A 27,822-nucleotide genomic window follows, 5' to 3' on the forward strand; every position below is an offset into this window, starting at 1 on the left:
GTTCGAGTCCCCACCTATAAGTAACATTCCCTGCTGAAAACTGATTTCGTCCCAAATTTTCTTAAGCTCCATAACAGTTTTATTTGAAATATAAATGCACACCAGTATAATCCTGCTCCATTGCCAGTAGTCCCTTGCTACTACATATCTACCATTATTTTTTTCCCTATTCTACCACTTTTGGAGGTCCTCTTGCAATTAGTTTAAGTACTCCCCTTTTTCTTTGTCCCTGACACTCTGTTGAATATTCCCTTCTGAAATCCTTTCTTTACCAAATTCACACGCTCATTTCTTTCCAAGTGTGTCTCGTTTAGTATTACTATTTGCCCTATGCATTTCTTAATATAATTCAATATCTTCTTCTTTACCTGTGTGATCATTCACATTTCAAAATAATATGTTTAGTGTAGCCATTACGGTAAGAAGTTATTATTCCCAACTATTATAAATGACAATTTTAACTGTCTACTTCCAGCTTTTGTGTTGCATGTACCCACTAATGTCTGGCACATTGATCTTTAATACAGTTGTTTTCTTTCATCTCCATTTGAACATATCTCACATTTTAAAAGACTTACTGTTTTAAGAAAAACCCTCAAACAAAAAGCCCAGCACCCACAGAACACTCCCAGAACCCAGTAACTTAAAACAAACACATAAAATTTTGCACATCTTCCAATAATGAAGCTTAAACCCTCCTAATAGGAACAACTGTCCCAAATCAACAGCTGCGCACACAGGAAAAAACAAAATTAAGGTTATCTATCAGAGGAGAAGTTGTGGATAGCAATTAATAAAGAGCTGAAGGCCTTTATCTGGGAAAGGAAGGTGGCAAGAGTCAACTGATATAAGCTGCTTCTTCCAGTAAAATAGGGTGGATTGGGATTACACAATTTGAAGGGGTATTTCAGAGATAGAATGTTAAGGCTCCTATACATAGCACAAGCAGAAAACTATAATTCCAAGTGGAAAGGGATGATCTTGAAAAAGGGGGGGGGCTCAAAGAACAAGGAGAGACTGGGATTTTGGATGCAGGCCTTTAAGGAGAATAATAATTATACAGAATATTATAGCCATATAGTAGTAGAAAGTATTCTAGGAACTAAGCCAACACAGGAGTAGAGAAAGGAAATTCTGCTGATAGGGATGACTGCAATTAGGAGTATAGACAATAGGTAAGCGGGGGATGGAATTTATTGAAGAAAACTGGCAAAGAAACCAAGACACTGGGAGCAAATAACTAGAGTGGGAAAGATGGTAGCATGGGAAGATGCCAAGAATTCATTTGGACTGCAGGTTAGAGATTGCCTTCCCTATCAATAATTGACATCAGGGTATAGGCAAAGAGAAGGAAATAGGGGGATCCTAAAGGAAAGACCAGCACTGGTAGAGTTTTTAGCAGAATCTAGAACAGAAGCTGCCATTAAAAAAGGAATAATTAGTACAGCATATAAAATATTGCATGATAACTATAAGAATCAATCAGAGGAGGTTAGAAAAGATTGGGAATAGAGACTGGATAAGCAATTCTCAAAGAAACAATGGGAGGATATATGTACGTCTTCCAAATATGCAACAAAATCTAGAAGATTTGAGATATTTGCTTGGAAATGTTTACACAGATATTTCTATATGCAGAGTATACTCCCAGAGAATGTTTCCTCAGGTAGACACCAAATGCTGGCGGTATGACAGGGAAGAAAGAGGTAATTGGGAACATATTTTCTGGGAGTGCAGTGAGTTGTCAGACTTTTAGGACTCTCTGTGGGATGCACTGTCGAAGATGCTGGGTGGGCAAATTGGTGAGACAAGGGAGATGATTTTTCTGAGCTATGATACAGAATCGGAATTGCCTAGACATGGTAACGCCTCGCTGTTTCTAATTATAGTGGCTGCCAAAAAAGCAATTACTAGAAAATGGAAATCAAAATCTAAACCAACTATATTAGAAGTAGTGAATATAGTAACAGAGATAAAATGACTGGAACTGAGATATTTAGAAAAAGGTAGAAGCAAACTACAGAGAAAAAAATGAGAAATGTGGGAACGATACTTACAGGGGAGGAATGCGGTTTAAAAGAAGGCAGGACTTAAATGAGCTATATAATGTTTGATTGAAATGATTGGGTAGATTATAAGTGATATATAATGTTTGTAACTGGGAGTGTGTCAGTATGGATTGTGATGTAAAATGCTTGCAACTAGGATTGTGCTGATGTAGTTTGTTTTCATTTATATAAATGTATGTTTGCTTATGTCATAAGTGAAGGTTTAATAAAGATGTTTCTTGTTTTAAAAAAGGAGCAGGAATTGAATAATCTATGTAATATTGCTGAGGTTATACGATATACAGCAATATATGGTGAAGCATAATGTTTATGCTTAGTTTGATTACTTTTATATGAATGTAAATGTGCCGATCACAACTGATAATTCAATAAATATGTTTTTAAGAGTTATCCATGCTAAGATTCGTGTTACAGCCTGTGCTTTTACTTACACTGACTGCTCTTGTCACATCTTTATTCCACTCCCAAAAGTGAAAAGCAACTTGTGTTTTCAAAAAACATTAACTTTTAGCCTTGAGAAAAAGTGCCAAGATATCCTTAAATTAAACTAAACTACACACTGTTCTAGTAAATGCAGTGAAATATTTAGTTACCAGAAAAGCTGCATCTCTTATTCACTTTCAGTACTTTCAAACTTTATTTTTTACTAAACTGCTTGCCCTTGTACATTTTAAGTTTTCATTTCTCTCAGTAAACAATGTCAAGACCTCTAGATTTATTGCCTTCACCTTTTGTCAGCTTGTTTCCATGGAAACATAAGATCAGAATCTAGAGCTGCACTCAGTTCAAGATTTCTAAATTGATCCCATGCATTTATTTGCTTAAGAAAACTATTTATTACATTGTGGTTTCTCATTTTTTTTTTAAAACGTATTTGCAATGACAAAAAAAATGTCATTAGATTAAGCCAAGTGTATCAATCCAGACATTTACCTAAACAAAGGTAAAAGAAAACATTTAGATTCTACGTGTATTATAATTAGTGCACTTTTACACCACATCTCTCACCCGGCAGCCCAAGATTAAAACTTACTGCTCTGAACATGCTTTTGTCCAGCATTTCTTCTCTTTTTATACAGTAATGCTTATATTTTTTAAAACTAAATAAGTGAGAAGAAAAACGGCATCTTTTTACTTTAGTATCACATGCAGTCACTAAAAATGCTTTACTATATGACATGCAATTTATATCATAAATATTGTAAATAAATATTAAGAAAGCAAATGTTTTACTTACAGTTACGTTTTCACTCCTTCTCCCTCCTTTCTTTCGTTTTTCCCCTTTTAGTATCTTTCCAAACATTACTGACATGAAGTGGGGCATATGCCTATCAGTCCCCCCAACAACGTTAACAAAGTCAACAGAAATTCAAACTTTCGGGGACACGTTTTCCTTGTAAGGCCATATTTGACAAATGTTTGCTGGTCTTCTTCCTGTTCTTCCCAATCTCCCAACCCCAGACTCTGTTTCAAGTGCAAGGTACTCCTGATTCTTCTAGTCAACTCCTGTGCTTTATTTTTTTCTATCAAGCATTCTCCTTTGGAAAATTTGAAAATGTATCACTGGCAAAGTCTATAAGCCTTAACATCTGAAGAATGAGATGCATAGTCCACTTCTGGTTGGTGGTTCACCCCTCAATGGACAAACTTTTACATTCTCCCCATAGCCTGTCCTGCATTAAAAAATTACTATTACACACCAGAACAAAAATTCTAAAGGCAACTGGCTACATCAACTTGAATCTCACACCTGCCTTTTGACATTCCCTGATTGTGTGGATAAAATTTGCTTCTCTTCCGCCTGGTGTACACTGAACAATCATTTTAACACAAACGCTCGGTCTCTAATTTTAATATTTTGTTCTTCTGATGCAATTTCCTTAAGATCAACTACTTCTGATGGAAGGTATGCATCTTTGCTAATACAGGTCTTGGCTGCTTTTTCATGGCCAGGTTTGGAGAATACAGACAATATGCCCTTTCAATTAACAAATCCTGGAGTGGAATGCCAATCCAGTTGCTTATTTGTGGTTTCATAAAATATATACAGTCTGTTCCTATCAGTTTATCTGGTACAGCAGAAAATCTTGGGTTTTCTCTGCATGCTCCGTCCTCTAACTCTTCCATTTTTTCAAATGTCTCTTCTTGAGCAATCTCATACTCATCTGGCCTTTTCTTCATTTCAGCCTCTGATTGTTGTAGTTTTATCAGCCTCTCTGAACAGCTGCTTAAACCTTTTTCCATGTTTCCAGACTTTTGTTATTTCAGCTGATACACTCCTTCAGTGTTTCATTTATTTAATCATCTCTGAGCACATTTGACTTATTTTTCATCTAAATTACTGGAAGTCATCTCTTATACCAAGGCTGGAGCTTGAAAAGCTGCAGGATTCTTCTCAAACAGTGTTTTCTCTTCGCCTTTTCCGGTTGATTTTCTTTTGGGTTCTCCATGTCTTCCTTGCCTAGCCAGTATCTGAATTTTACTCTCACCGACATCATCACTGGCCTCTCTTTCTCAGTTTCTATTTTTACACTGGGAGAGCTGAAGTCAAGTTGTTGATCAGTTTGCTGCCAATCTGGAAGCCCCTTGGGTATATTTACTTGACCTTAATTAGTTTATTCAGTCAATGTTTGGATCATTAGAATCCCCCCACAAGGATTGTATTTTCAGGATTTTTTTTTTACATCCTGGAGTTTAGACAGGAAATTCACATGATCTGTAGGGGACACAGTATATGGTAAATTTCTATAATATTACACTTAATACCACTGATATTAATTTTCATATAATCAATTTCTACTTCTGAGTTGATTTCCTGACTTCTTGCTTTTGGGTATTTTTCTACTAAGACTGATACAATGCCATCTAACCCACTGGATTTGCAACAATGAAAGGAAGTATACCCTGGAATTTGCATTTTTTATCCTTATGCCATGTTTCAGTAATGGTGGAGATTTCAACATCCTCCAAGCAGATAAAACTTCTAACTCACCCAATTTATGGTCAAGGGTTATAGCATTTAGCAAAGCCACCTTCACACCTCCTGATTTTTTTCCCATACCCTGCAATTTTCTTAGTTCATGTTGCAATGGTATTTGAAATAATCTAAAAATACACTATGGGAATGGAAATTTTCCTCTTAAGTACTTTTTTTTCCAAGCAAAGAAGAGAAACTCAGCAGAAGCAAAACAATCTACCTAAAAGTAAATTTCACTCCTTGTTGGCTGGTACTAAATCCCCTCCGTCTATGACACACTATTCTTAGCCATTGACTGAATGTTAAAATTCTCTCATGATACCTGCATGCCATGCAAGGTGAAGGGTTTCACTACACAGATGCATTTTCCCACATATTTGAAGGAATTGTGATAATCCAACTATATCACACTGCGTATCCAAGAAAGGGAGGGGGACCTTTTCTTAAACTGTTCACTCCGGCATGAACAAAAAACATGTCATAATTAGTCTTAATCTTTTCTAACCTAGCTGAAATGTCCCTATTTTGGCCCCAGCTGGGCAAGATAGTATCTCAAAAGCACCATATAAAAGGACAGTGAGGTACACGTCATCAGTTACTACTAATTTTTCTGGGGTCGTCATTTTACAATATCTGCCTTCTGGGTTTTTGTGTATGACATGGAAAATTTTTAAGCTCATTACTGATGATCTTCTATTCAAGGAGATACTGTCTTAACCCCTCTTCTTCTCCAGATATATCATGGTTCCACTTGTTGGTATTATTTCCTGGTAGCTGCCCATCTACCATATATATATTTTCTGTGTAATAAATGGGAGAGTTTAATAAGTAGCTGAAAAAATTTGCTATGGCATGCTTTTAAAATGTCAGAGTACTTCAAAACAAAACAACACAAAGTCACTGTGCTGTTTCACTGACTACAAGCCTACTACCTTTCCAATTCTCATGGGTTGGCTGTTATTTAAAAATCAAACTCCAAATATTAAACTTTCTGCTTCACATTAAAAATGTCAACTAATACCTGTGTACACTTGTGCATAGGAGTTGTGTCATCTATTTCAACACCCTGTTCTTGACATCCCTCTATCTCTCAATTTCTTCTAACTGTTAAGCTAAGACTTGACATCTACTCAAGTATGATCTTTTATTGTTACCTTCTATTCTTAAGTCTGAAATTAGAAGTTATGTACTCACCATAACGTTCCATCTGAGTAGGTGTATTCATTTGTCTGCAACCTGTGGGTTATGGATCCGATATCGGATCCGAACCGGCATGGTTTTACCAGCTATGGATCCGAGCTCCTAGCTCCTCCCCTCACCCATAATGCCCTGCTCTCCCTACATGACCTCAGATCAAGTTTGCCCTGAAACAAAATACCCTGAAAAGGGTAACAAATAATATGCAGGAAACTGACAAGGCCAGGGGGATAGGAGGGCGGCATGGTTGCAGACAAATGAATACACCTACTCAGATGGAACGTTATGGTGAGTACATAACTTCTAAATCTGAAGTAGGAGATGCATTTGTCTGCAACCTGTGGGACAGAGTCCCCAGCTACCTGAATCTTGGGCGGCCGTCATGGAAGGATATTCCGGAGCACCGAGGAGCCAAAGGATGCTCTACCTCTAGATGTGATATCCAGCTTATAATGAGAAATAAAGGTATGGGATGAAGCCCAAGTGGCTGCTGAACAAATGTCATCCAGAGGAATCCTAGCCTTAAAGGCCACTGAGGTAGAAACTGACCGAGTTGAATGGGTACGGACTCCCTCCGGTGCGGGCCTCCCAGAGGCTTGATAAGCTAGAAGAATACACTGTGAAATCCAGCGAGACAAGGATACTTTGGAAATTGGCTTACCTAGATTGAATTTGGCAAAGGAAATGAACAACTGGTTGGATTGCCTATGACCAGCTGTCCTGTTAAGATAAAAATGAAGCTGCCTGTGAACATCCAAGGAATGCAGCTTGTATTCACCCTTGTTTTGATATTTAGGAAAGAGAACAGGGAGGTTAATGGACTGATTAATATTTGTTTCCGAGGCCACCTTAGGAAGAAAGGAGGGATTGGTCCTGAGGTATACGCGGTCCGGATGGAAGATCAAGTAAGGAGGCTTTGAAGATAAGGCTTGAAGTTACGAAACTCTTTTGGCCGAAGTAATGGCCACTAAGAAAGCAGTCTTAAGGGATAAGAATTTAAGATCTACTGTGGCCGCAGGTTTGAAAGGGGGAGCGGTCAAGGCCTGAAAAACCAAGGACAGATCCCAAGGAGGAACCGCTTGCTTAACAGGGGGCCTAAGGAGAAAGGTGCCTTTAAGGAAGACTTTACACAATTTGGCAGACATAAGAGGTCCAGAGTCATGACCAACATGATAGTGAGAAATGGCCGCAAGCTGCACTTTGACCGTGGAACTACTGGCACCATCATTAAAAAGAGTGGTGAGAAAGTCTAGCACCAGAGGAAGGGGAACTGTAAAGGGATCTAGACCTTGCCGCTCCGCCCAAATGGAAAACCATTTCCATTTACTGCGGTAAACTTTCCTGGTAGATGGCTTATAAGCCGCTACCAGGATGGCCTTAACGGGAGATGAGATACCGGGAGTCCTAATTAGGAGTGGAACTGGAGCAGCCAAGCCGTTAGCTTCAGGTTGCCCAGATTCGGAGTTGGTAGGTTCGATGGATGCGAAATCAGATCCGGAATGGGATCTAGAAACCAAGGTGGATTCACCGAGTGAGACCTTAGGAAAGGGAACCAGATCTGTCGAGGCCAGAATGGGGCAATGAGGATCATTCTGCACCCCAACCGAGAGGCTTTCTGAAGAACTTGGAGCATCAGGGACAAAGGGGGGTAAGCATAAAGAAGACCGGGAGGCCAAGCATGCACCAGAGCGTCTCTCGGGGAATCCCCTGGAGGAGGGATTAGAGCAAAAAAACTGTCGCACTTGGTGTTTAAGGGAGACGCAAAAAGATTGCAAAAAGGAGTTCCCCACCGTGCGAAGATAAGTTTCGCTACTTGAGCATTGAGAGACCACTCGTACGGGGAGAGAATGGTGCGACTGAGTTTGTCCGCCAGGATGTTGGACCGACCCTGAATATGCGTTGCGATGAGAAAGCGGTTGGTGGAGATCGCCCATTCCCACACTCTCATGGCTTCTCAACATAAGGGATAAAACCTGGTTCCCCCCTGTTTGTTGATGTACCAGACCACCGACATGTTGTCTGACTGAATCGCAATTGTTGCAAATAACAAAAACAACTCCACCACTCCTCCTCGAATTTCACGAATTACAATATACTAGGAAAGAACACCAAACTGCTGTGCGTTTGAATTTTTTTAATTCTGGTACCTCGGCCTTCGCCTTCTCCTGGAATACAATTCACATGTCAAACACCACCCATATTTAAACAAACATTTAATTGTTTAATTGAAACACCATCCCCTAATTTTTCAATTAAATTTCCTTAATACTATGTATAAAAATATTTCTTTCTGGCAACAGCTTCTCTTTGTTTATATGACATACAAAAACAATGCATGATTCTTGTTTTTATAAATATAATAAATAAATCAGTGCATAAATGCATCAATGTAAATAAATCTTTTTTCCCTAAAAAACCCACACGGAAATTAATACATAAATACATCAATGTAAATAAATCATATTTCTCTAAAAAACCCACACGAAAACCCCCCACAAAAATCCACACAAAAATTCTGCTACATATCACATATAATCATTATGAATAAACTATCCTGAAATATTTTGTAATATCTTCAAAATTTTCAAAATTTTAAATACCTCAGCATTTTCTTAAAATTTCAATATTTATGTGATTTTCTTAATATTATTTATGTGATTTTTTAAATACCAAAAGATATGTGGAATAAATTTAGATCTCCAAGTTCATCCCATTGGGAAACAAAGTTTTCAAATTGAAAATGAATCTGGATTCCATTAATAACAATTTCTCACGAAACATGGTTTCATTTCCAAATACATTGGGCCTACCTAGAACACCATATAAACAAAGGGAAGCTGTTGCCAGAAAGATATATTTTTATACATAGTATTAAGGAAATTTAATTGAAAAATCAGGGGATGGTGTTTCAATTAAACAATTAAATGTTTGTTTAAATATGGGTGGTGTTTGACATGTGAATTGTATTCCAGGAGAAGGCGAAGGCCAAGGTACCAGAAATAAAAAAATTCAAACGCACAGCAGTTTGGTGTTCTTTCCTAGTATATTGTGAATCGCAATTGTTCCCAGGGGAAGAAAGACTTGAAGTGCTCGCAACGCCAAGAGCACTGCTCTCATCTCTAGAACATTGATATGCAGGGAGGTCTCTGAGTCGTTCCACGTGCCTTGGACTGTCCTGCCTGCAATATGCCCCTCCCACCCGAGGCGGGAGGCGTCTGTGGTCACCGTGGCGAGAGGGGGAGAAGCACAAAAAGAGTGGCCTCCGTGGAGATCCTGAGAGTGGAGCCACCACAAGAGGGACCGCTTGCAAGCCTTGCTGATCGCAATGGGATGATGCAGAGGTAGAGCAAGGTAAGACCACTGAACCTGAAGTGTCCACTGAAGGACCCGCATGTTGAATCTGGCTAGAGGAAGAAGAGATATTGCAGCCGCCATGGACTCTAGAGCCCTCAGGACCAATTCCGCCGGAACAGAGTTGGCGTGTAGGATGGCCCGCACCTGTAGTCGCAAACTCTGAACTCTGTCGGTTGTGAGGAAGGCTCTTAACTCCCTGGTGTCTAACCTGGCGCCTATAAAATCTATCAATTGAGTAGGTGCCAGGTTGGATTTTGCTACATTTATCGTGATGCCCAATCGGGGAGCTAGATGAAGAAAGGAGTCTCGCACCAATGACAGTAGATGCCTTGTTGGGGCGGTAAGGAGCCAGTCGTCCAGGTATGGGAAGACCTGCACCCCCTGAAGCCTCAGGTGGGCCGCAACCACTGCTAATACTTTGGTGAACACCCTGGTGGCTGTGGTGAGACCAAAGGGAAGGACCCTGAACTGGTAGTGACTGGCTCCCAGCCGGAAGCGAAGAAACCTCCTGGAACGCCTGTCCATAAGTATGTGGTAGTACGCATCCTTGAGGTCTATAGAGCACATCTAGTGGTTCTTTCCCAAAAGGGGAAGGATAGATTGTAGGGTGACCATCCGGAACTTCTCTTTGGGGACTGCCAGGTTTAACAGGGACAGGTCTAAAATTGGTCTTAGGTCCCCCGTCTTTTTTGGCACTAAAAAGAACCTGGAGTAGAACCCTGTTCCGATCTGGTCTGGGGAGATGGGCTGGATGGCTCTTTTCCCCAGCAGATGGCCAATTTCTGCCGAAGCGGCCTCCCGCTGACCGGGTGGAACGTCGGGGAGGGATTTTAATTTTGGAAGGTGACGAAAGGGAATTTTGTATCCTCTGGATATAATGCGAAGGACGCAGCGGTCTGATTTTATGGACTCCCATGCCGCTAGGTGCTCCGAAAAACATCCCCCGACTGCTTCCAGAGTGGAGCAGTCAGGCAACCCTTCAGGGCTGCTGCACGGGCCGTTCAGAGAAAGGTTCTCTGGACCCGAAGTTCCTGGGAGCCCCTCTGCCTCTGGGGCGGCGTCCTCCCTGTCCTCCTCTGCCACGGAAGGACTGGTTGTCCGGAGCGGGTTGGGATTGCTGCGACTTCCGGAACCACATCTTCTTCTGGCCCTTTTGGTTCCTAGAGTAGGGCCTCTGGGGCACAGAGAAGCGGATTCCGACGGCAGACAGCGTCTTCCCGTCCTTTTCGCTCTGGGTCAAGGTGTCGCGAACCGTCTTGCCAAAAAGGGCAGAACCATCGAAGGGGGCGTTCACGAAGGACGCCTTGAAGGTCTCCGTGAGATCGCAATGGCGGAGCCAGGCCTGGCATCTTGTTACTAGGCCTACTCCTGCAGCTCTAGCGGCTCCCTCAGTAGCATGGGACAGCAACCGCATAGAGGTATTTGTCATGGATCGAAGAGTGGCCATACGGGTAAAGTGCAAGAGTTTGTCCTCTTCCGACATGGACTCAGGGGGGGATGCAGCGTATTCTTTAATAAGATCGCACTGCATCCTGATCACGTGCCAAGTAGTTGAGCGCCCTCACTGAGAAGGTCGCAGAACTAAACATTCGCTTCCCCAAGCGGTCCATCATCCGAGACTCCTTGCTCGGAGGGTGGACTGAGGGACTCTCCTGAGCGAGTTCCCTCTTGGTGGTTGCTGCCGTCAACATGGCATCTACTGGAGGCCCCTTACTCCAGTGGGCACGGTCTGCAGGGGGGCTAAGGATTCGGTCTGGCCTTTTGGGGATTGGCTCCACGGTGTCCGGTTCCTTCCACGCCCTGGTGGTAATGAGGTCCACCAGGGGTCGGCAGGAGGGGACACCCAAGAGGTAGACGGGCCCGCTTTGAATGCCTCCAAGAACACGGACTCGTCCGAGGAAGACTTTGGGGCAGACCACCCCCCCCTTATGTGAAGCATTTCCATGATGTCTCCAAAGGAGACATCCTCGGGGGGTGATCTTGGGGAGCCTTCCCCTTCCTCCAAATCCGTGTCTTCAGTTAAAGACTCGGGGGAGTCTATGTGCCTCCTCTTACACGTATGCTTGCGAGGGGCTTCCTCGGGGGGCTGTCCGAGGAACCCTCGCAAGTAGTGTCTTGTTCCAAAGGAACAGCTTGGGGCACTGAAGCGGGCTGTCCCAGTGGCCGGATGGTGGAAGCCTGACCCAGTGCAGATGGAGCGGGGCGGGCGAAGCAAGTGCCGGGGGCCCGGAAGCCCTCAACAGAGCCCTCTCCACTACATCAAAAGCCGAGGGGGAGCCAGCCTCGACCAAAGGATCCGAAAGTCGGCTCCCCCTCGGATCCGAAGAGTGGATCGGAGCCGGCCCCGAGACACTCGGATCCAAAGGCCCAGTGCGCTCCGACACAGACGGCGCCGAAGGCACACTGAGTCCCCCGGATCCGAAGCTCGGAGCCAGGCTCCGAGAGGTCGGATCCGAAACACTCGAGGGCAAGGTAGGATCCGAAGTACCTAGCACTATCGGCGCCGACCCACCCCCGGCTCCAAAGCTGCCCGGCTCCGAACGCTCCGAACCCGGGTAGCGGGTCGAAGAAGGAGCTATAGGCTTGAAAAATGGGGGGGGGGGGCAGGAGCACTCCCATCTGCATCTGGGCCTGGATGAACCTTCTCATCATCCGGTCCAGCTCGGCATCAGAAAGAGAATAAGTGGATCTCGAAGAGGCTACCGAGGTAGGCCTTGAGTGCCTCCTCGATAGCCTCGACGGAGATCGGGTCTCCTCCTCCTCAGGCCCCGGTGAAAAGCAGACCGGAGCCAAGGGGGGGGGGAGTAGCTAAGGAGGCCGGAGGAGAAGCCCGCATAGCTGGCGGGGCCGAAACGGAGGTCTCGGCCCGCCGCTTGTGGTGCTTCTCTCTCCGGTCCTTTTTTCTTGCCTCTCTCTCCTCCAAGCCAGTAGTGGGAGGTTGAGTCCCAGGTGGAGGAGGGAGGGCAGGAGAGGAGGGAACCGAAGCCACGGTTCCCACCACAGGAGCGGGAGCCGAAGTCGAGTCCGGGGGCAAAAGTTCCACCAGGACCAGCTTCGATCTCCGCTCCTTCAATGCCCTGGGGTTGAACCCTGCACAAATGGAACATCCAGAAGTGAGGTGTTCAACCCCAAGGCATCGAACGCACCGAGTGTGGCCATCAGCAGGGGATAGCTTATGGCCACACTCGGAGCATTTGGAGAAAATTGCCTTAGGGGCCTCTGACATGGTAAAGTCTTTTTTTTAACAAAAAAAAAGCAAAGACAAAAGAGAAACTGGTACTAAAAGTACACATACACAAGGCCCCACACAATACACTCACACAGAACTACGACCAGCGAGGGGAGGGTAAACTAAAGTTCTTAAAATTAAGAATTTTAAGGTAAAAGTAGCAAATTATGACAGGGAACCTACCACAATCACTCAAAAAACTTAACTATAGAAAAAAACGCTTTCTTTAACTAGAAATTTCACTTAGCTGAAGAGCTCAGAATCCAAGGACCTGGTTACCAGCGCGGCAAACTAGATCTGAGGTCATGTAGGGAGAGCAGGGCATTATGGGTGAGGGGAGGAGCTAGGAGCTCGGATCCATAGCTGGTAAAACCATGCCGGTTCGGATCCGATATCGGATCCATAACCCACAGGTTGCAGACAAATGAATCTCCTACTTCAGATCAACTTGTTCCCCTCCGTGGTGATTTTCATTCTGCTGTACATTCAGGAGTAAGTTACACACTCATCCACAGGGCAATCAGAGTTGCTAAGCTTAAAACGTGAACGTGTTAAGATTGCCTTTTATATACATGTCTTACATCCAGGATATTTTATCTGGATTTGTACTACTACTACTTCTCCTTTCAGCTTTTCCCTTTAGGGTTGCCACAATGGAACAGCAGTCCTCAAAACCATTGGCAGTGGAGTTTTACGGTGTCGAGTTGTCAGCCCAGCACCCAACCTTCCACAGAAGGTACACACACCTAGGGCCTATTTAGTGTGTCCAATCCACCTGCAGCATGTAATGCTGCAAAAAATCATACAGTTGAGAAAGGGTTTTGTTGGCATCTGAAAACATTATCAGCTTTTGTTGTACTTCATAAGACTACTGTTTCTGTTTTATCTTCAGATATAAACCTCTTCTTTTCAAAAAGCTATTGTTAAGTTTTATGATATACACATACATCCTAAACTGAAATGCATCACATTCACTTTCGAAAGAGGAAACTGCCTTGCTTTGGTGGAAATTATCTAATTACTGCAATGCAAATGAAAATAATTAGTAATAACTTATAGGCATTACGCTCACTAAAGCCACTAACAATGACCACTGTTATATGTAATGACTTACCACATGCTGCTGATTCTGTTCATCTTTAAAGACGGCAAAATCACTTCCTGGTAGCCTTGGTTCCCCCACTCCATCATCATCACTCAGGCAGTACTTGGTGGTCCACACTTCAAACTCTTCAGATGTTAAAAATCCATTCTCTTTTGAAACTGAAAATAGGAACCACCAAATGGATTAACTTTTCTAGAAATAAGCTAGCACGCTAACCATTTATACACTACCAATAAATATTGGGTATTCTTGAGTGTTTTCTTCTTACTGTGAAACCATCACAGTGAGTTGCATTAAATATTACAGAGAGAGACAGAGTTCGAGCGAACATTCCAGAAATGATTAGCATACAACAATCTTGATAAACAAAAGTTAGATACTCAAAGACAGTTCTGGGAACAGAGGACTTTTAATCTGTAACAGCAGGGCTAATGCTGGTAGGCATTAGGACAGCTAAACCAACAAACTTTTCCCAGGCTACTTTGGTTCTTCCTAGATTTCACAAAGCACTACAGTGTCACTCCTGTTTCCGCAGTGGTGCAGCGGTAGCATTGTCGCCTCACAGCAAGAGGTTCCCCCGTTCGATTCTCGGCTGGAGCACCTTCTGTGTGGAGTCTGCATGTCCTCCCTGTGGTCGAGTGGCATTCGAAAAACATGCGTGAATGGTCGTGCCTTCTTGAAGGCTGGGAGTCGGGCTGGCACCTCGGCACCATAAAAATCGACTGCCAATCATTAGCGGACCAGAGTTCCACTGTGGCGACCCCTAACCGGGAAAAGCCGAAAGAAAAACAACAACTGCAGTGTCATTCCTATCTAGAATCACAGTATGCAAAAACTAAATTAAGCCTTTACAAACTTAAAAAAGGAGGGGTAAGGTGGGGCTAAGGAGGAAGAGTATGTTATGGAAGATTGACTTGCTCTTCCAGAGCTATCATTAGGAATTATATAACTTTCAAGTTTGACATGAGGAGGCCATTCCTCCATAACATCAGGACACGGTCTCAAACTAATGCTCATAGGAGATCTCCCTTATGAAAACATACCTAATTTGACTGGCTCCAGAGTATCATAGCCTGTTTACAGTACATTGTAAAAGTGTTGAGGGATGTCAAAGTAATAGCTGCACAAATACCCAAGGCTGCACTGCACAAAAAGCATGACAGGCAGCAACTGATTTAACAGGCACAACCTTTAGCATTGTTTTGGAACAGGCTTATATTTGTTGTAACAAAACTACATGCAGTCTATAAGTAATTTTGCTAGCTACCTTAAACACAACAGATCCAGGTTTTCTGTCAGAAAATTAAATGAAAACTGTGAATCCTTGCAGACAGATCTAGTTTTCTCAGTGTAAAATATAAACTGTTGGTACAGGTCCAAGAAGTAAAGGAGGAATTTGCAGTGACTGGAATAACTGGAGAATAGGAGAGGAATGTGTACATCTCAGTTCAGGCTGAATTCATCTGCTACCTTTCACATAAAGGACTAGTATACAAAAATATTCTGCCCTCATGAAACTCAAATGAGGTGGAATCTGCTTACAGACTGCAACACAAAAGATGTTTTTAGCCTAGGTAATGATCATAGAGAAGCAAGTCTTCCAGAAAATGAGCTTCAAACTGATTGGATTACCAGGTTCAAAGACAAACACAACGTAAAGAGCACACACAGGAATGAGGCCTTAATGGTGGCATTAAAAGAAATGCATCTTTCAGAAAAGCTTTAATTACCTTTCCTAAATAATCTTTATTAACTTCACATATTTATACAGTGACATGGGTACATTGAGAACATATAACATTACTAAGATCTTTCATGCATATTATATATATATATATATATATATATATATATATATATAGTTTATTTCTTAAATTACTCAGTTTAACACTGCTCAAATCCTACCATCCTTGAAATTTCACTCCTCTTACTGAAAACTGTTCTGCATGTTTAGATCCTATAAATTCCATTTATTGCTTTGTAGTTTTCTCCTTCCCTTTTCTAAGGACGCCACCTCCAATTATTTAATTTCCTTTACAACATTCAGAAATTCTGGTACGGTAGATTAGTTTTTGATTTCCATTTTTCTAGTAATTGCTTTTTTTGGCAGCCAACAGTACTGAAATTATTAGGGTCTTACTATGTCTAAGCAATTTAGTTTCTACATGCAGACTCAAAAGAATTAATGTTATGTTGCCCTATCTCTCGCCTTCATTCATTGCTGGTTGGGTTCGGAACCAAGAATCGTTTCCGACTCGGCCTACACAAAAGCTCGAGAGCTTCCACCAGCTTGTGACTACACCCTATCCCATCATTCTCAGGGAAGATAACCCAAATCTCGTTTGCTGCTAAACAAGATCGGGTGCTTCCATTCAGGCTCTAGGCTAAGTAGAATCTATCAAAAAATTATTCTTCTTGTAGTTTAAAAACTTAAGACTGCTAGGACTAGTATTTTGTAGTTTTGAGTGTTTGTTACTGTTGCTTGTGTTTTTTCTGGTGGTCGTTGTTCAACCTCTAGGCCTGTCTGACTTTTTTCCCTATTCTGGCTCCAAACTCATTTTATATAGAGAGATTTGGACTAATATTCCTCTGCTTTTCCTTTTGGGTAGTCTGTTTAAGTTAGAGGGCTCCCTTTGGCCCATTTAACTTAGAGGGCTTTCTTTTCCTGTTTTTTTTTTTTTTCTTCTGTTGTAGAAGTCACTTTGTTTTGAGTTTCATAACTGCTCCTTCTTTCTTGTAGTTAGCTGATTGCATGTTAACTTTTCCTTTGTAAAAAAAAAAAAAGTTGGTTGTTTTTTCTAGTTGACTTAGTTGTTTGGTTGTGCGGTAACTACTGATAAGATGTCAAAGGATACTAAAGAATCAAAACCTTCACATTTTAAAAAATGCGGTAAGAGCAGTCAAAAAATGTCACTGACTGATGGACATACTAGCTGTGTGTATTGTTTGGGTGCTGTTCACTTTCAGGAATCGTGTTCTTTCTGTCATGCCTTTAGTTCCATGGTATTGATAGAAAGAACGAACAAACCCATAGTGAGAAGCTTGTTAAAAACCGATTCCCTTCCAAAGCCTCTGAGAATGGAGAGTACCTATAACACTACTCAAAAATCTCCATCTTTCAGATCAGGAAAGAGAACTTCTTTTGCTCCACTCTCGGAGCCAATAAAAAACATGCCAAACAATCATCTTTGGGCCCAAAGGCTTTCTGGCCCGAGAACTCTCCCTCTTTGGCTCCGACAGTGATTTCAGGGCCAACAGAGTTCCAGTTTCTGAGCCATTCCCCAGTCTTGGAACCGGTCTCCCCCTTTTGAGATCGTATTTGCTACAGCCAGTGAGGTCCCCGACCCTGTCCTCTCAATCCTCCAGAAGTCTTTTGGATGATGATGTGGAGTGGGTGGTGAAGAGACTTTTATGGATGCCGGTGCTGGTGAAGATACTGTTGAGCCTGACCCAGAGGGATTATGGGTCGACAAACATCACTTCCCCCTCGTCGATTCCTCCTCTGACCCATTCTGGGACTTTTGAGCTGAAATGCTTGGATCCGACTGTAGCAGAACCGTCGGTGCAGATACCTGCTCCGGGATTTTTGGGCCCAACTACCGCTCCAACCTTCTCAGTTCGATCGGAATTCGAAGGACCTAGCAGCAGACACACTCCCATCGGGTCTCGGGAGGAGAGTCGGGCTGGACAGTTGTCTGACCAGTCTCTACCTCTCGGGGCTTTGGTGCGGGTGAGCTCAGTGCCTACATCGGCCTCTGAGTCCACCGCCTCGGTTTGGAGGGCCTTCTGGTTCCTCGGAGCCAAGGGCCTCCTTGGATCAGGGCTGAGGGGCTTTCGAGGTGATGAGGAGAGTGCTGTCACCTCGGACTGCTCCGCTCTCAGGTCCAAATACTCTTCCCACTAAAGCACCAGTGTCTGTCTCTGTGCCATTATTTCCACTCAGGCGCGGAGACCCAAAACTCCAGGAAGCTCCATTGGGTGAAATGATCTCTTCCAAAACCTCACCAGAGTACCCCTCTGAGGAGGTCCCTCGGAAGAAATTATGCAAGAGGAAGCATTTAGACTCCCCTGAGGAGTTCATCACTTCAGACACGGACCTCGATGAGTCAGAAGGGTCCCCACGGTCACCCTCTGAGGATGTCTCCTTTGCAGACATCCTAGAGATCCTTAAACAGAGAGGTGGCTGGAAGCCCATCAAACCTTCTGAGGATGAGTCTGTGTACCTGGAGGCGTTCAGGTCTCGCCCTTCCACCTCTTGGGTGTCTCTGCCTTTCAACCAGCTCATGAACGTAGTGAATCGGAAGGCATGGGGCTCTCCAGACTCAGTGGAACCTGTTCTTAGAAGGTGAAATAGATTCATTACTGCACCCTCAGATAGGGAGTTCCTCAGTAAAGGTGTCCCGGTAGATGCTATGGTGGTGGCAGCAGACACTAAGAAGGAATTGTCTGAGACATCCTCATCTGTCCATCCACCGAATAGAGAGTCTCGTACGATGGACAGATACGGAAAGTGTATGTTTTCTTCAGCTTCCTTTGTCCTTAGGTCACTGAACTACCTGACCCATTTCACTAGGATTCAGAGGGATCTCCTGAAGAAGCTAGGAGATACTCTCCAAAGTTCTGTAGCTGCGGGGGGTTCGGACAAGGTGTCCCCCCAGCTCTCCACCTTAAACTCTGTAGTAAACTCCTCCATGTAACTTATTTCTTATGCAACCGATGGAACAAGTAGGGCAGCGGGTACAGAAATTTCCTTAAGGAGGCATTCCTGGATGCGCTTATGTTATTGCACAGAACCCTTCAAGTCTTCCTTCATTAACGCCCCTTTTAACAGCTCGTCCTTGTTCGGGCCAAAAGTTAGAGACACTAACCAGGTGCAAACACGAAGAAAAGACTCTTTATGCCATTAGAGTCCATTTCTCCCTCCCTACCAGGCCTTATCCCAAAGGCCAGAAGGGGGGAAAATGTGGTTCCGTAAGTCCCAGAGAGCTTTCCTGGACAGAAGTGGTGATTCTTCTCCCGGGTAGGAGGGGAAGGTAACAATGGAAGATGCTGACCATGAGGCAGAGGGGGTCTGCAATCCCTGTCACCCTGGTTTTGCAGACTCCCTCTGCAAACCAGGGGTGGTCTGCAATCCCTGTCGCCCTGGATTTGCAGACCCCCCCCCCCCCCGGTTTTGCAAAGGAGGTCTGCAAAACCAGGGCAACAGGGATTCTTTCCTTGGTAGGCCCTTTCAGCACTCCTGAATGGAGGCCCGTCTGTCCATCTCTGGAGGCAGTTGGGGGTCGCTTGTCATTGTATCCAAATGCCTGGCTAGAAATAAAAGACAAATGGGTACAAACAATCATATCCAGAGTTTATTACATACCCTTTTTCACCCTTCCTTAAAAAATAATTTAGTCCAGATGTTCTACCCAAAGGGATTATGCAACTCTCAAGGTACAAAAGTTGCTAGAAAAAAAAAAAAGTCTCATCCAAAATGTCCCTGCAGACCAAATTAGATCCAGAACTTACTCAAGGTGCTTTTTAGTTCCAAAAAGGCAGGGGACTTGAAGGCCAGTTCTGGATCTCAGCAGACAAATCTGTCAAGAAGTCAAAGTTCTGGATGGTGACACTGCAGTCGATACTCCCCTTTCTGGGGAAAGACGAGTGGATGTGTTCGATAGATCTCCAGGATGCGTACTACCACATAAAAATGCACAGGCGATGCAGGAGACATTTGCGCTTTCAGCTGGGAGCCTTTCACTACCAGTTTCGAGCTCTGCCCTTTGGTCTCACTACAGCCCCCAGTGTGTTCACCAAATGCATGGCAGTGGTTACGGCTCACTTGAGGCATCTAGGATTCCAGGTGTTTCCATACTTAGACAACTGGCTCCTAACCACCACCACCAAGCATCTAACAACACCGAGAGACACCGCCATTCATCTTTGCTCTCAGCTAGGCATCACGATGTCTTGCTGCCATCACAGTATATCGTCTTTATAAGGGCAGACTTAAATACAAAACAAATGTTAGCCAAACTTCTCCCTGAGAGGATTCAAACCTTATGTCATCAAGTCAAAAACCTTAACCAAGAAAAGAATCTCAGCGAAGGTTGTTTTGAAAGTTTTGGGTACCATGGGAGCAGCAATAACCTTGACACCGTTAGCTCATCTGCACATGAGAATTCTTCAGTGGCTACTATTCACCCAAAGGTCCATGCAGGAGCTGCCCATTTTTCACAAGGTTATCATAACAGAATCCTGGAAGAAGGATCTGCGCTGGTGGCTTCATTCCACTGAAGTGACTTTAGGCTGACTCTGTTCGTCTTTCCGCAACAAGTAGCCACAGTGACCACGGACGCTTCACAGATAGGGTGGGGAAGCATCATCTGGGAAAGACTGTCCAAGGTGTTTGGCAAGAACATGAGAACCACTTGCATATCCATATCCTAGAGATGAGAGCAGTGCTTTTGGTGTCGCGGGCATTCCAGGACACCCTCCCATTAGGAAGAATTGCAATTCAGACAGACAACATGCCAGTGGTGTGGTACATAAACAAGGAGGAACCAAGTCTTATTCTTTGTGTCAAGAGGCCCTGAGAGTATGGCAATGGGCAGTTTCTTCCCAACGTTTTCTGACAGCAACGCACATCCCAGGGAAGTCCAACGTGACAGCGGACAAACTCAACAGAGCTATTCTGATGTCTCACAAATGGTCCCTAAAACAGGATGCTGCGGAAAATATCTTCCGCAAGTGGGGCCAGCCTTGCCGTGACCTCTCTGCCATGTCCATGAATGCCAAATGCATCAACTACTTTGCCCTGATCCCCCTCCGGGGGAGTCACAGAGGGAAGCACTTGTACACGACTGGCCCCTGGGTCTCCTCTACGCCTTTCCCCTCATTTCCCTTGAGCCCCAAAGTCCTTCAGAAAGCAAGCACGTTGAGGAGTAGCGTTTGATGCTCATCGCCCCAAACTGGCTTTGTCAGATTTGGTTCCCTTTTCTATGGCCCCATCTCCAAGAGGAGCTGTAGATTCTGGACCCAGTTCCAGACCTCCTGATTCATCCAACAGGGATGCTCCATCCATCAATTCAAACCCTCTGATTGACAACTTGGCTGCTCCAGTTCCACACAGCCAGGCTTCCAGATATTTCCCCTGCAGTGAAACATATAGTGCAATGAAAAAGTATTTGCCCCCTTCCTGATTTCTTTCTTTTTTTTTTTGCATGTTTGTCGCACACAAATGTTTCAGATCATCAAAGAAATGTAAATATTAGACAAAAACAACCCGAGTAAACACAAAATGCAGTTTTTAAGTGATGATTTTATTTAAGGAAAAAAAAAAACTATCCAAACCTACATGGCTCTATGTGAAAAAGTAATTGCCCCCTAAACCTAATAACTGGTTGTGCCACTCTTAGCAGCAACAACTGCAATCAAGCATTTGTGATAACTGGCAATGAGTCTTTCACATTGCTGTTGAGGAATTTTGGCCCAGTCTTCTTTGCAGAATTGTTTTAATTCAGCATACTGGAGGGTTTCCAAGCACAAACCACCTTTTTAAGGTAATGCCACAGCATCTCAATTGGATTCAAGTCCGGACTTTGACTAGGCCACTCTAAAACCTTAATTTTGTTTTTTTTAAAGCCATTCAGAGGTGGATTTGCTGGTGTGTTTTGGATCATTGTCCTGCTGCAGAAGCCAAGTGCTCTTCAGCTTGAGGTCACAAACTGATGGCTGGACGTTCTCCTTCAGGATTTTTTGGTAGGGAGCAGAATTCATGGTTCCATCAATCACAGCAAGTCGTCCAGGTCCAGAAGCAGCAAAGCAGCCCCATACCATCACACTACCATTACCACGTCTGACTGCTGGCATGATGTTCTTTTTCTGAAATGCTGTGTTACTTTTACGCCAGATGTAACAGGCCGTACACCTCCCAAAAAGTTCAACTTTTGTTTCATCAGTCCACAGAATATTTTCCCAAAAGTCTTGGGGCTCATCAAGATGTTTTTTGGCAAAAGTGAGACGAGCCTTTATGTTCTTTTTGGTCAGCTGTGGTTTTCGCCTTGGAACTCTGCCATGCATGCCATTTTTGCCCAGTCTCTTTCTTATGGTTGAGTCATGAACACTGACCTTAACTGAGGCAAGTGAAGTGTGCAGTTTTTTAGATGTTGTTCTGGGTTCTTTTGTGACCTCTTGGATTAGTCATCGCTGCGCTCTTGGGATAATTCTTGTAGGCTGGCCTCTCCTGGGAAGGTTCACCGCTGTTCCATGTTTTCTCCATTTGTGGATAATGGCCTTCACCATGACTTTCTGAACTCCCAAAGCTTTAGAAATGGCTTTGTAACTTTTCCAGACTGATGGATGTCAATTACTTTGTTTCTCATCTGTTCTAGAATTTCTTTAGATCATGGCATGAATTTCTTCAGATCACAGCATGATGTCTTCATTTTTGGGATCTTTTGGCCTACTTCACTTTGTCTGACAGGTTTTATTTAAGTAATCTCTTGATTCAACAGGTCTGGCAGTAATCAGGCCTGGGTGTGGCTGGTGAAATTGAACTCCGCTTTCCCAAAAATGTGATTAACCACAGTTACTTCATGACTTAACAAGGGGGGCAATTACTTTTTCACATAGGGACATGTAGGTTTGGATAGTTTTTTCCTTAAATAAAATCATCACTTAAAAACTGCATTTTGTGTTTATTTGAGTTATCTTTGTCTAATATTTGTCTAATATTTAAATTTGTTTGATGATCTGAAACATTTAAGTGTGACAAACATGCAAAAAAAATAAGAAATCAGGAAGGGGGCAAATACTTTTTCATTGCACTATATTTTGATTTTGCCCCATAAGGCTTCAACCAGAAAGTATATTCTAGCAAATGGAAAAGATTTTCCCGTTGGGCTTTCAACAACCAAATTGATCCTTTTTCTGCCCCTATAACAGCTGTATTAGACTTTCTAGCTAAGCTTTTTGATGAAGGTGCAGCTGCAACTACCACTCAAGTTCAATTGCTGCTATATCAAACTATCATATTGGATAAATGGGACTAAAAATCATGCCCCACAGGCTTTGCAAAGCTTTCTTGAAAGGTACTTTCTTACTACGGCCTCCAGTGAAACAACCACCAGCACCATGGGACCTAAACTTTGTGTTATCCACCTTGATCCTTCCCCCCTTTGAACCTGCATCATCATGTCAACTAAAGTTTTTAATGTGGAAGACAACCTTCTCAACAGGCATCAGAACTTCAAGCTTTATCAATACGTCCCCCTTCCATTATTTTTCACAAAGATAGTCTCTCCCTGAGAACTAACTCTTCATTCCTCCCTAAAGTATGCTCAGAAGCAAATTTAAATCAATCCATTGACTTGCCTGTCCCCCCCCCCCCAACTATGGCAACGAGTCAGAGTACAAATTTATACCAATTAGACGTACACAGACAATTACGTTTCTGCCTCCATAGAACAAAGGAATTCAGGAAATCAAAACTGTTTGTATCTTTTTCGGATAAAAAGAAGGGTGCTCCAATATCGAAGGTCATGTGTTCCAAGTGGCTTACTGATAGTATAACTTTCACATACAGATCTCAGATCTGTTCCAGGAAAAATAAAAGGCCACTCCACAAGAGCTATAGCAACCTTGTCAGCTTTTCAGGCAAGGCTACCCATGGATTCAATTTGTGCAGTAGTAACATGGGTAAAGCCTCATACCATTATTACTCATTAGAAGTTGATTTGGCCTCCAGGAACAAGGCCTCTTTTGGGTCCACTCTTCTAAAGAGTATGTTCCCTTGAGCCACCCAAGAAAGAAGGTGATAGAGATGCTGTCCCAATCAGCAATGAATGAAGGCGAGATAGGACAACATAACATTATGTTCCGTGTTTGTTGTCCATCTTGCCTTCATTCTTGCATCCCACCTTCCTTCCCCCAGCCTTCGCTCATGGAGGATCAAGCGGTTTCTTGATAACTGGAACTTGATGTTCTCTGAACTCTTCCTTAGTGGGTCTATATTAGATTCTCGAAAGCAGACAATGTCGAATCTGACACTGTCGACACGAGAATAGCGAAACTGACGATCAAACAAGTAAACGTAAATCTCCGTAAGGGGAGATTTCCATTTACTTCAATGTAGTACGGTCTCTGAGTTGGTATATTTAAGTAGCAGGGCCGCAGCGGGTTTTTTTTTTTCCTGAACATTCGATGTTTTAACAGTTCGATCACTAAAGGTCGACCTTTAGTGATTCGAACTGTTAAATATTCAATTTTCTAATATAGATCCTCGTTAGTCCCTCTTTTGGACATGGTTATATGTTTAGAGGTTGTAGTATCTGCAAACAAGATCTGGGTTATCTTCCCTGAGCACGATGGGATAGGATGTAGCCATGAGCAGGTGAAAGCTCTCGAGCTTTTGTATACGCAGAGTCAGAACTCAACAATGAATGAAGGCGAGATGTACAACAAACATGGAACGTTATGATGAGTACTTAACTTCTTATTTCCTTAGTTACAATAATTTCCTTTCTCAGGACTTCTGCTACGGCAGCTTATTAAGAGACAGCAAAAATATGCTGTCCCCTATGGAATGTGGAAAAAACTTAATGGAAATAAGAATTAACAGAAACAAACAGATAAAGGGATATCAGTCAGGAAGTAGTTGAAGCTTTGAATGACAAGGAAAAATAAAAAGACAAGATTGGGAGGTGAAAAGATCAAAAGTGCATCAATGAGGAGCACCAAAAGCAGCCAGTAATAAGCACAATATTGCAAGAAATAAGAGAAGTTAAACAGATGCTCCAAGAAAAACTGAATAGCTGCGAGAAACGACTAGACAAAGTAGATATTGCACTGAATGAGCATGCAGTACAATCCAACATACAACTGATAAAAAAAAAAATGGAGCTCAGAGCCAGAACAGATGCCACCAAAAGTAGAATGGACTAGCCCAAAGCAAGGCTAATGAATCTGGAAGACAGATCGAGGAAGAATAAACAAAGTTAGTGGGCGCTCCTGAAAAGCAAAAGCAGGAGACTTCAGAAATGCTAAAATCAAGTGACTGCAGCAATGAATATCTATATCAGGGGAAGAACTGAAACTAGAGAGGGCCCACCAGACAGCATGGAGACCAGAATGAGAGAAGCGTGAAAGAGTGAGACTGGGGATTGCGAGGCTATGGTCCTATAAGTTAAACAAAAGGGTTCTGTATGAAGTCTGGAAGCCAGGAAAGAAAACGATGCTGAGGTACCGCAGGATATACGGAGACAAAGATTACAGCGAAAAGAAAAGTTGACCCACATTTACGCTAGGAATCAGAATCTGTAAACAGAGTGGACTCCAGTGACACCTTCTATACCCAGCAAACTTTGAGCTTTTTTAATTATGGATACGTCTATACCTTCAGTGACCCAGAAGAAGCTCTGAAAATGCTACAAATGCAGTTAACCACATGGGAACATTAGTGGATAACAAACAGCACACTACAAAAACTGATAACAGGAACAACAGGAAATCTGAATGGAATCAGAAGAGTATGAAGGATATGTTTTCCATATTAAGAGGAGATAACAGCTGAGAGAAAAAAGTGGTAATAATCCAGGAGGCAAAAAGCAGGGCTGAAAAAAATCGGGAAGAAGAAACAGCTTAAAAAGTAATGACAGACATCTGCACCTGGTAATCAAGTTTAGAGAATCTAAAGACTAAAGTGGACCTTGTGTCTGGTAATAAAAATCTGTGAACTTATTCACTGAAATTGATTAAAAACAAAATGTGAATATAAACTTAATTTGAAAAAAGCAGGAATTGCTAAGGGTGGGATTGCTGAATACTGAACCAGAGGCGTGAGGAGCACTGTACTTATGGTTTCATAATAAATGTTTAACATAGGTTTCCTCTAAAGAAAATATAAAGGAACTCCCCAAATAGAGGTTGTGAATGGACAGATCGAAATCTAAAGAAACAGTAGGGGTATACTCTGTAAGGAGACACTAGGGGAAAGATAATGCGTTAGCAGCAAAGGCTTTCTAAAAAAAGAAACAAATTTACACTTGCATTGACAAGCTCTGGGCAGGAGACGGGATGTTCCAACGGACAACTACATAAGTGCAAATTAAGAATGAGATAAAAGAATGGAAGTTAAGACACCCTAGGTAGGATTCCCCTACTGAACTGGTTAAAACCTCACACATGTTTGCAAGAAGAAAGGGGAAGTAGGCAGGGGACCAACTTGGAAGATTTAATGAGGACTGACCCACAAACAAAGTTGATCGACATGAAGACAGACAAGCCCATGCATTAGTTATAAAGTACAGTTGTGTACCTACCATAAATGTAGATGTTCGAGTGTATTCACTATTGCAGTCATCACACTTGGATTATCCTGCTGGCAGGCGACCCGTACTCGGCCCGAGTTCCAAAGTCTTGGTCCGGCGTTGGTTGCTGTCACCTCTTCCCTGACGTCAGTGTGCCAGGGGTATAAAAGTTGCAACAGACGCCATTTTCTTCAGTTTTTCTTGCCCCAGATGTCAGGTGCCCTCCAGATATGAAGGCTGTAAAGATAAAAATATGCCAAACAACCATGCATATATCACTAAAAACATTTTCTTCTTCTAAAAGTAAATACACCATATAGGTTGTATAGAGTTGAGAAGTACAGAGTAGTCCCAGCAAAGAGGGGGATGGAAGGTAGGTAACCAGGACTGCAACAGTGAATACACTCGAACATCTACATTTCTGGTAGGTACACAGCTGTACTATGTTCATTGTGTTTCACTGTTGTAGTCATTACACTTGGGTAGAATCCCAAAGCTGAGGTAGGGTGGCTGGGTCTAGATTGGATTTGGCGAGGCTAACAAGCCCTGCAGAACTGCAGTGGCAAAGCCTGCTCTGGATCTGGAGTAGAGAGGTAGGTGGTAGTGCTTGGTAAAAGTGTGCACTGAGCTCCAGGTTGCAGCTTCTAATACGTCTTTGTTTGGTACCCCTCTGAGGAAAGCTACTGAAGTGGCTGCTGCTCTGGTAGAATGAGGCCTAATGCCCTTCGGCACAGATTTGCCATGTTGTGCATAACAGTAGTGGATGCAGTGTCCTATCCATTTGCAGATTGTCTGCTTTGTAATAGGTTTTCCTTGTGATCCTGCAGCATATGCTACAAACAGTTGCTCAGTTTTTCTGAAAGCTTTTGTTTTGTCCAAGTAAAATCGTAGCTGCCTGTGTATATCCAAAGAGTGCAGAAGTCTTTCCCCTTTATTCTGGGGATTTGGGTAGAAAGTAGGCAAATGAATAGTTTGGTTTAAGGCCACGTTGGAGACCACTTTTGGCATGAATGTTGGGTTCATCCTTAGAGAAACCATGTCCTGGTGAAAAATGATGAAAGGTTCCACAGCCATCAATGCCTGTAACTCAAACTCTTCTTGCTGAAGTTATTGCTAGGAGCAGAGCAGTTTTCCATGACAAGAATTATAGATCAGCTGTGCTGGCTGGTTCAGAAGGAGGCAGTGTTAGTTTTTCTAAAACAAAGTTGAGGTCCCAAGTAGGTCCTGGTGCTCTCCTAGGGGGTCTTATATTCTTTGCCCCTCTGAGGTACTGTCGTAGTAGAGGATGTGAAAAAATAGGAGGATTCGTTTTGTAATAAGCGGAAATGGCAGAGGCATGGATTTTAATAGAAGAAAAAGATAGGCCTTTGTCCAACATCTCAGTCAGGTATTGTAAAATCTGAGGCATATTAGGGACCAGTGGGTCAAGTCCTTGTGCGTGGTTCCAAGCACAGAATCTCTCCCATTTTTCCGCATAAGATTTCCTAGTGCTGGGTCTCCTGTCTTCCAAAATTACATCCATAACAGCTTTAGAAAGAGGTGCAGTCTGAGTGGCTACATTATCTGCCATGCTGCCAGGTTTAAGGTTCTGAGTTGACTGT

The 27,822-nt window shown here is 43.0% G+C and overlaps 1 protein-coding gene across 2 annotated transcripts in view; it reads right to left on the minus strand.

The window, feature by feature from the left end:
- Positions 1–27,822, minus strand: part of FANCM (FA complementation group M) — a 2,552,324-nt gene that overhangs the window by 1,038,643 nt on the left and 1,485,859 nt on the right. For both annotated transcript variants that reach the window (XM_044074265.1, XM_044074264.1), the window contains exon 12: positions 13,941–14,089. In XM_044074265.1, coding sequence (XP_043930200.1) covers positions 13,941–14,089 — 149 coding nt within the window. The remainder of the gene's footprint in view (positions 1–13,940; positions 14,090–27,822) is intronic.

This window comes from Protopterus annectens, chromosome 6.part0 (assembly GCF_019279795.1).
Source record: "Protopterus annectens isolate FY-2018-M chromosome 6.part0, PAN1.0, whole genome shotgun sequence".
NCBI classification, from domain to species: Eukaryota; Metazoa; Chordata; order Ceratodontiformes; family Protopteridae; genus Protopterus; species Protopterus annectens.